The sequence below is a fragment of the Lytechinus variegatus genome, chromosome 9 (genome assembly GCF_018143015.1).
Source record: "Lytechinus variegatus isolate NC3 chromosome 9, Lvar_3.0, whole genome shotgun sequence".
Classification (NCBI taxonomy): domain Eukaryota; kingdom Metazoa; phylum Echinodermata; class Echinoidea; order Temnopleuroida; family Toxopneustidae; genus Lytechinus; species Lytechinus variegatus.
Genome location: NC_054748.1, coordinates 27099726 through 27110059, shown reverse-complemented (window position 1 = coordinate 27110059; position 10334 = coordinate 27099726). Strand labels below are relative to the sequence as shown.

Sequence of the window (10334 nt, the reverse complement as noted above, 5' to 3'; positions counted from 1 at the left end):
AAAACCAGGCTTAATTGTCAGTACATCATCGAGGATCTAGATCTGGTACAGTTACATAAACTGAACTTTGTGTGAAATCTATGCTGAAAAATGTTCACACTGAAGATCACCAACACAGATCGGCACACGTGGGACAGTGTATTATTATTGCTGGAATAAAGACCCGACGGAAGTGACTGAATCTGCGCTTATTTTGCTTATTTCTCAGCAATTATACAATTTCTTCCAGAATCCTTTGGCACATATTTTTTATTCATACAAACAGACCCTTGGGTGGTCATTATATTAGATTCTGTAAAGAGCCATTTTGAGATCGTTACCAGAACTGGAATTTATCTTTAAACATGGGAAATAGGAGGCCTGCTCGCCTGAGACAATATATTTTTTGTATATTTTTTTATATTAATTTATTTTTTCACCTGAAATGGAAGATTTGATCAATACCTATTTACTTAAAACTATAGAGTGGTTGCATACTTCTGTAAACCCTCTTTAAAAATGTTTTTAAAAAAATTGTGACAATTTACAATTGATTTATTATTCCTCTTTTCTACCAAGAGATAACCAAGAAAAAATATAAGAAATGGCACAGAAAATTTCGCTGATCACGGGATGTTCATCGGGCATTGGTCTCAATTTGGCAGTCAAACTAGGAAAGGACGCAGCGAAAAAGTATTTGGTTTACTCGACCATGAGAAACCTTGGGAAGAAAGGGCCTCTCGAGGAAGCGGCGGATAGCGCCCTCAACGACACGATTTTGATTCGTCCTCTTGACGTCAAAAGCGATGACTCGGTGAAAAATGCTGTCAGCGAAATCATCGACGAACATGGTCGAATCGACATTGTTGGTAACCATATGATTGCTAGTTATATTACTGCTACTATTACCATGATTATCACTATTGCCCATTCTTCTACCCTATTCTGTTACTGCTGCTACTATTACTGCTGCTACTACTACTGCTACTACTGCTGCTACTATTACTGCTGCTACTATACTACTACTATTACTACTGCTGCTACTACTGCTGCTAATACTGCTGCTACTATTACTACTACTACTACTACTACTGCTACTACTGCTGCTACTATTACTGCTGCTACTACTACTACTACTACTACTACTACTACTACTACTGCTGCTACTACTACTACTACGATTTCTGCTGCTGCTGTTACTGTGTCTCTTTCTTCTTCTTCTTCTACTGCTGCTACAGCTAATACTACCAAAAATACTTCTATTGATGTTGCCTTTGCGGCGGCTACTGCTGCTGCTACATGTACGTAGGTACCACTACTACTTCTACTACTACTACTACTACTAATAATAATAATAATGATATTAATAATAATAATAATGATACTGGTATTTATGACTATGATGATGGTGATGATGATGAAGAAGATGATGATGATGATGATGATGGTGATGATGACGATGATGATGATGACGACGATGATGATGGTGATGATGACGATGATGATGATGATGACGACGACGACGACGATGATGGTGATGATGACGATGATGATGATGATGACGATGACGACGACGATGATGGTGATGATGATGATGATGATGACGACGATGATGATGGTGATGATGACGACGATGATGATGGTGTGATGACGATGATGATGATGATGATAAGGAAGATGAGAAATACGAATGTGTATGTTGAAAGGTACCCAAAACAGGAAAGAGTGAGAACAATTCGGGGAACGATTTATCTTTGCAAACATCTGACCAATTTTTCAAAACAAGGAAATCTATGAGCAAACTCTCAAGCCTCATTTTCATCTTCCACAACTATTGCAGTTAACAACGCTGGTATAGCTTCATTCAACCCAATCGAGTATTCCCCAATGCATGACATTCGAGATGTGCTGGAGACAAACTTCTTTGGACCGGTTAGGGTTATCCGAGCAGTTCTACCTTACATGAAGGAACAACGTTCGGGTCATGTCATCAACGTTAGTTCCATTGCAGGGGTCGCTGGTAAGTACTAAGCTGTATCTTTATTATTTAGTTTTTGTTTTAATATTCCCCCACTGAAAGAAGAGAGAGTTGTGCTGGAGACAACTTATGCATCTGTTAGGATTATACAAGTATTTTCTACATGAAATCGAATAACAACGCTCAGAAGACTATATCATCAGCGTTTAATGTTGGGGTGCCTGATAAGCTCCAAAATTCTACAGCATTTGGTTTTTGATAGTTTAATAATCTGCAAGGCAAATGTTTTACACAGATTTCATTCTAACTAAAGTTGCCAGTTGCGAATGGAATTGACGCTTCGACTAGAGCGAGGACAAGTTCATGGAGCGTTGCTGCGGTGATTGTCTTTGTATTTTCTTTCTTGTAATGTATTCGATTAATTTTTGTGTATATATTTTGTTTTGTACAGTGCATCCCACAAAAAAACGAAATCGAGATTTATCAATGATTTATCTTAACTTAATCACATACCATAGATTATTTCTCATTCACGCATGAGTGAGCAAGGGCGCCAGAAGCGGGGGTCATGGGGGACACTTGCTCCCCCCCCCATAAAAAATTTTGGGGGGCAAAACGAGATTCCCCCCCCCCCATGTGCCCCCTGAAAATATAAAAATTATAAATTATTTAAGGACAAAAGTAAACGATGAAGGAACTTTTCTTCCTAAAAATTGGCATTTCTATTGTCAACAAGTGGAATGCCTCTGGCCGTCTCACCTGCATCACGCGGTTCAATATAGCAGCAGTGCTGACTTTGAGTACTACTCTAACTCGCACAAGATGTTCAGTGATACATGGTTACTCTTATGTCCACTTTTTATGAACTAGACCAATAAACTTACAGAGATATGATGGTTATTCACCAAAAAACCCAACATGGCCAAAGTTCATTGACCTTACATGACCTTTGACCATGATCATGTGACCTGAAACTCAAACAGGATATTCAGTGATACTTGATTACTCTTATGTACAAGTTTCATGAATCAGATCCATAAACTTTCAAAGTTATGATGGTAATTCAACAGATACACCCAATTCGGCCAAAGTTCATTGACCTTTGACCTTGGTCATGTGACCTGAAACGTGCACAGGATGTTCAGTGATACTTGATTACTCTAATGTCCAAGTTTAATGAACTAGCCCAATAAACTTCCAAAGTTATGATGGTAATTCAACAGATACCCCCGATTCGGCCAAAGTTCATTGACCCTAATGACCTTTGACCTTAATCATGAGACCTGAAACTTGCACAAAATATTCAGTGATGCTTGATTACTATTATGTCCAAGTTTCATGAATCAGATCCATAAACTTTCAAAGTTATGATGGGAATTCAACAGATATCCCCAATTCGGCAAAAGTTCATTGACCCTAAATGACCTTTGACCTTGGTCATGTGACGTGAGACTCATGTAGGATGTTCAGTGATACTTGATTAACCTTATGTCCAAGTTTCATGAACTAGGTCCATATATTTTCTAAGTTATGATGACATTTCAAAAACTTAACCACAGGTTAAGATTTCGATGTTGATTCCTCCAACATGGTCTAAGTTCATTGACCCTAAATGACCTTTGACCTTGGTCATGTGACATGAAACTCTAATAGGATGTTCAGTAATACTTGATTAACCTTATGGCCAAGTTTCATGAACTAGGTCCATATACTTTCTAAGTTATGATGTCATTTCAAAAACTTAACCTCAGGTTAAGATTTGATGTTGACGCCGCCGCCGCCGCCGCCGTCGGAAAAGCGGCGCCTATAGTCTCACTTTGCTTCGCAGGTGAGACAAAAATGAAAAATTTCGCCCCTGACGGGGCAATTATATACATTATCATAGTAAGCCTCGCGTCTTTTGACGAACGTCTTCCTCTGTAGCTGTGAAACATACCTTTGATAAGCCCCTTTTCCATCTTATTACAGTGTGATAACGTTTAACCTTTTAATGAATACTTTTCAGACTAAAACCGAATTAAGGCAAATTGATAGTGGTCCACCAATACTGGCTGTGTCGGCTAACAAACGCGCAGTCGCTCAGACCGGACCCGATATCACTTACGCGCGTGAACACTACAGTGCGTATCAAAAAAAGTTTACACTTTGAAAAAATCCTGTAAAATTATAAATTTGTAATATCCTGAAGATTTTCCACATTTTAACATTGGTACAGATCCATTTAAGCAAATGACGATATAACTATCGAAAAATATTTCCGCTTGAGTGAGCACCACTTACTTTTGAAAAGTTAGTGAAAAATGATTTGCGCAGAACTTTGAAATAACTATGCGAATAAAAGTAAACCTTTATCATGAAGAACACGTAGCATGTAGCAAGTAAAAATGATTTGAAGATATCTTTGACCTCTTTTAACTTGTTTCCTTGCCCAATACACTTCGAAGAGTGCATTGCGCCCCGCCCCACTCCCCACACACCAAGGCCATCAAGACGATATTTGATTTACACTGAGCTGTGATTTACATAAAATGAATTAGGCTTGATTTTCATTTGGTTGATCATTGTGAAGCTTAGGAAAAGTGTGGAGAAACAAGTATTAAATGAACAATTAAATGTCAACCCACTTTAAATAACAAAAACTTAGTGAAAAAGTGCTGGAGATGTCTGATGTAAACTTTTGTTTAGATTCAGTTATGTCCTCAGATCCAGCTGGCACAAAAAGGGTAAAAGTTGTGCTTACTAAGTATTGAAATGTCAATTTGGGTGGCAAATTTGTTTAAAAATGCTTGGATGTATCAGTTTTATCTTAATTAACTAAAAGTGCTAGTGAAATGTAAGAAAAATGTGTCGCAGGGTAAGTTTGATTTCGCCCTTTCTTCTTGACACTGCGTGAAAACGAGCATTTCTGCGCAAACAGATTTCTGCGAGCTTTACAAAAATGGACAGTGCTCACTCAAGTGTAATATTCTGTCAAAACTTTTACTTTCATTGGATAGATGAGACCCAAACCCAAGATTATATGTGAAAAAATTACCCACATGTTGTATATTTTTTAATTCCCAGAGCTTTTTCAAAGTGTAAACTTTTTTTTTGATACGCACTGTAGTTACTCCAGCAACATGGAATTTATGTCATAGCTGTCAGCCCAGAAACCATAACAATTCGAGATCATCATTATCTCATTTACTTGTTGCCTGAGTAAGTCATCCCTGAAATAGTAAGTATAGTTTAATAAAGAGACAGATTTAAATTATGAAAACTTGTTTCATTATTTCATTTTCAACTAAATATAAATTGAGTTAATACAATGATAACAAGTCAGTGCCCTAAAGAAAATACAAAGGTCATTTCAACTCAATATAGACATGTTATCAGAAAATTACACACAGGATAATCATGTGTAGAGGATTATAATTTAAAATTTGTGAAAATGGTGAATCCCACTCGAAAGCAACTTGGAGATAATGTTTAGACATGAAAAAAATAAAATCATCTGTGGAAGTGTCTACTTGACCCGACTCATATTATCCGAGATATGAATAAAAGAATTAAAAGAAAAATAAGCGTTACAGTACTGCTCTACTATTCAAAAATTCTTAAGATATTTTCACAGCCCCGTATTTTCCCATATTCCTTTTCATTGGCATGATTGGCAGGCGTTGTGTCTGATACTATTTCAGCTCATATGATATAGCACTTATGTATTTCAGATTCCAAAACTTCTTCCCATAACCTGTTACTAGTCAGATCGAGATGGCAGCTATGCTTTGTTCTGTGGTTCAACCCAGCTTTCGTTATTCATGGATGTTTGCAAAAATAAAAAAACCGATCCGGGGTGGGTTGGGCTGCAAGACCTAAATTTTCGAAGAAACTTAGGAGCGAGGGGGTTTGTGATGGGGGACCTTTTGCATTTTCTAGAATAAAATTGAAGGATTTCGTGCACACTTTTGGTGAATTTTGTAAATTTTGCCCTCTCGATCGGCGGCCCCCGGCAGCGTACGGTCATGTTTGTCATCTTAAAGTCGTTAAAAGGACTATATTACATTGGTTTGAAACAATTTCGTTTGCAATAACGCTCGTCATTTGCTGGAACTGCGACCCTGATCATGAAGAAACACCCGTCTGGGTCAGAAGGTAGAAAACAGAAGGACCAAAAAGAACTCCAAGACTGTTTAATTCTCAAGAAATTTATTTTTGAATGCTCTTAAAAACGCAACTTTTATACTCCATTTTTACACAAAGTCCTTACCGTAGGGGGTCCCACATCCTCTCCCGCTCGATCGCTTCGGTATCTCACGCTGTCGAAAATATTGTGCCCCCTTCGGAATCTTGCCCCCCCCCCAAAAAAAAAACTGAAAGTGTTCCGGCGCGCCTGTGAGTGAGCAAAAACAATTTGAACAGAGGATACCAAAAAGTCACTTGGCAGGCTGTATCTGGGTTTCTAAAAGAAAATCACAATTTCAAAAAGTTTAATATCTGCTCTTTATTGTGATACCTCAATTACAGAAAATTGTCAAGAAATAACAAAGTTCTGGTTATTTGAAATAAGGCTTGAATTTCAATAATTTCGTAAATGAAGGGGTTTTACCGGCTAGCGTTCAAACTCACTCGACAATCCGTTTTGTTGACGATCAGCCATGCATTAAGTCTTTTGTTCTCACGTTCACCGTGCGATAGCTTCTGTGGGAAATCGGTGAAAACACGTTTATTTACTGAAATTATGAAAATACAAGCATTGATTCGAGGGAACATAACTTTTTTTACTCCTTGACCATTTTCTGCGATTAAGGTATCAAATAAAAGAGCAGATATTGAGCTTTTTAGGCATGCGAATTTCCTTTTGAAATACAGATACCCTCCGCCAGATGAGCTTTTGGTATCATTTCTTCAAATTGCTTTTGCTCACTCATGCGTGCATGATGAATCTAAGTAATATCAGATGAAGAGGTGCTTTACAATGATAGGTCATTTGTCTATTTTTATATGATTAAGTTATGATAAATCATCGCTAAATCTCGGTTTCGTTTTTTGTGGGACGCACTGTATATATTTGTTTTATATGCATGTATTTACGTTTTAAGTGGCCCCATGGAAGAACAGTAGTATTTTTAATACCGCTAAAATGGGCCATCCTCCATATTTTATATGAATATACGATTTGTTAAATTTGAACATGTATATATTTCATTATTTTTTAATGGAAATAAATACAAACAAACAAACAATACAAAGAACCTTTCACCAATGCTCCACACCAGAGATGAAAATCTTCGTTTCCATCATAATGTTCAGGATGCCAGGAATTTACCGTATTCCTAATACGGTAGAGTCTTTGCAACTTCCTGAAGCATTTTTCTTACAATGTGTGTGTACATACAAATTTATTATTGTTATTAAGGCAGCGTTTTGCATTATGATTATTGCAAGAAGAAGTTCCATTAGAACCGGAACAACCAATCTCTCAATTTCAAGCCTATACTCATGCACATGTTTGCAAAAAAGGTAAGCATTGACCGAGGTTCTTTTTCAAGTCTAAATCTTTTTTTTTATTTTGCTTTAGGTCATCCATTTTATGAGACGTATTGTGCTTCTAAACATGCTATGGAGGGGCTCACTGAATCATTGGCCAATGCTATCTCTTTAGGATGAAATCATTTGATATAAAGTAAGAATTAAGAAAACATAGTCTACACCTATTTAAGATGAATTGCCTTGTAGTAACGTTGTAGTTGAGCTTTGATGCTGAGGTATCTTGTAGGTATCGTTGAAACTTAATTCTATCATGTCCATGGAGCTATATTCTGTGAAAAATACCGTGCTCTCTATGGGAATATAATTACAGCAAAACTGCAATTTTACTCGGACAATAGAAGAAATTTTACTAAAATTCCCATTTTAGGGTGAAATGATTGTTATATTATTTCGGTAGCATGTTGCGTAAGAATACAAAAGAAACATACTTTTATTTACAATCATGAAATGTTACCTTTTGGGGTTAGCGTTGGCAAAGCTTTCCATCTGTGAGGCTCTGCCAGCTTCATCATATCCATCGTAGATGGCGCAGTTGCTGATTCAATAGTAATCCGTAGTTTGAGAATACCTCCTTGGTAAGATCTCAGTAGTTCGGAGCTGTCACAATTAGCCAAGTAAAAGAAAAGAATATGTATCTTAGGTGAGGTTTCTACAAAGCAATCATATAACCACGGATTACGTTAATAAAAAATCTACAGAATTCAGTAATTTGTAAATGATGTGCACGAAACACAGGAGGGGTCAGGATTTGGTGACGAGGTGGCCTTGCACACCTTACCATGGCTTGGTGCCAAGATTTTTAAATGAATCGAATAACATTACTGAGATATCTTACTCTTTAGAGTTCTAAATCCTCGAACAATTATGTTTAAACATGTTAATATCCGTATTAGAATAAAGCAGATCCATTATCTAATTGTAATGGCGCAAGAGCAATCGGTTTTCATTCGGAACAAGTTTGAATTTTACTCCAAAATAAAGGCTTAATCAAAGTTTCTATATTAATTTGGTCCAGTTTCAAGGTGTGTGGTGGCTTTTAGAGGCACCACACTCCCTTCCCAATCATCCCCGAATAGACCAGTTTGTAGTTACTTCAGGGACAATTTTGGTCAAATGACCTTTCATTTCTTTCATTATGATAGGCAGATTTCAAAGCAAGATATTACGTAAGCTTGCCTTACATAGCAGGATGAAGAAATTGAATAGACCAGGTTACTAGAATAGCACACCCATGAACACTTTATGAAGGTACTTGTTGCATTCCTACTTTGAATGCATATCATAGCATGTTGTACAATGTACTTGACAAACTGTGGAATACCAGTCGTTCGTGGACGCATTGTTGTTTTTTGTGGATGTAAATGAAAACCACAATTCAAAAGAATATATGAATAAGCAAGACATCAAAGGTGGTGCTTATCTCATTAGATTTTAAACCACCATGTCACTTTAGTACAAATGACCTTCCTCTGATCATGCGCAGAATATTTTGATCATGCGCAGAAAGGAACTACGAACTGGCTTATTGTAATATTGATTTCGTTTCATTTATTCATTTCACCACTGTTGAAAGCCCATTCAACATAACTGTTTTAATATCGAATTCAAATACTGAATTCACAAACATTCTACTAATCATCCCTTCCTAATAAGCCAGTTCGTAGTTCCTTTCTGCGAATGATCAAAAGTTTCTACGCATGATCAGAGGAAGGTCATTTGTACTAAAGTGACATGGTGGTTTAAAATCTAATGAGATAAGCACCAACTTTGATGTCTTGATTATTCATATATTCTTTTGAAAAGTGGTTTTCATTCACATCCACAAAAAACAACAATGCGTCCACGAACGACTGGTATTTCACAGTTTGCCAAGTACATTGTGCAACTTGCTATGATATGCATTCAAAGTAGGAATGAAACAAATACCTTCATAAAGTGTTCATTGGTGTGCTATTCTAGTCACCTGGTCTATTCAATTTCTTCATCCTGCTATGTAGGGCAAGCTTACGTAATACCTTGCTTTGAAATCTGCCTATCATAATGAAAGAAATGAAAGGTCATTTGACCAAAATTGTCCATGAAGTAACTACGAACTGGTCTATACCAGTCGTTCGTGGACGTTCGTTCGTTCGTAGACAATTCAAAAGAATATAAATAAGCAAGACGTCAAAGGTGGTGCTTATCTCATTAGATTTTAAACCACCATGTCACTTTAGTACCTTCCTCTGATCATGCGCAGAACATTTTGATCATGCGCAGAAAGGAACTACGAACTGGCTTATTGTAATATTGATTTCGTTTCATTTATTTATTTCACCACGGTTGAAAGCCCATTCAACATAGCTGTTTTAACATCGAATTCAAATACTGAATTCACAAACATTCTACTAATCATCCCTTCCTAATAAGACAGTTCGTAGTTCCTTTCTGCGAATGATCAAAAGTTTCTACGCATGATCAGAGGAAGGTCATTTGTACTAAAGTGACATGGGGGTTTAAAATCTAATGGGATAAGCACCAACTTTGATGTCTTGATTATTCATATATTGTTTTGAAAAGTGGTTTTCATTTACATCCACAAAAAAACAACAATGCGTCCACGAACGACTGGTATTTCACAGTTTGCCAAGTACATTGTGCATCTTGCTATGATATGCATTCAAAGTAGGAATGCGCCAAATGCCTTCATAAAGTGTTCATTGGTGTGCTATTCTAGTCACCTGAACTATTCAATTTCTTCATCCTGCTATGTAGGGCAAGCTTACGTAATACCTTGCTTTGAAATCTGCCTATCATAATGAAAAAATTGAAAGGTCATTCGACCAAAATTGTCCATGAAGTAACT

At 36.9% G+C, this 10334-nt stretch overlaps 1 protein-coding gene across 1 annotated transcript; it reads left to right on the top strand.

Annotated features, from left to right (window-relative positions):
- The first annotated feature begins 564 nt into the window (after positions 1-564).
- Positions 565-7606, top strand: LOC121421913 (retinol dehydrogenase 8-like). The gene is made up of 3 exons (XM_041616713.1): positions 565-848; positions 1820-1999; positions 7518-7606. Exons 1-3 carry the CDS (start codon positions 584-586, stop codon positions 7604-7606), a joined length of 534 nt encoding a protein of 177 aa, XP_041472647.1. The 5' UTR covers positions 565-583.
- Positions 7607-10334: the final 2728 nt, after the last annotated feature.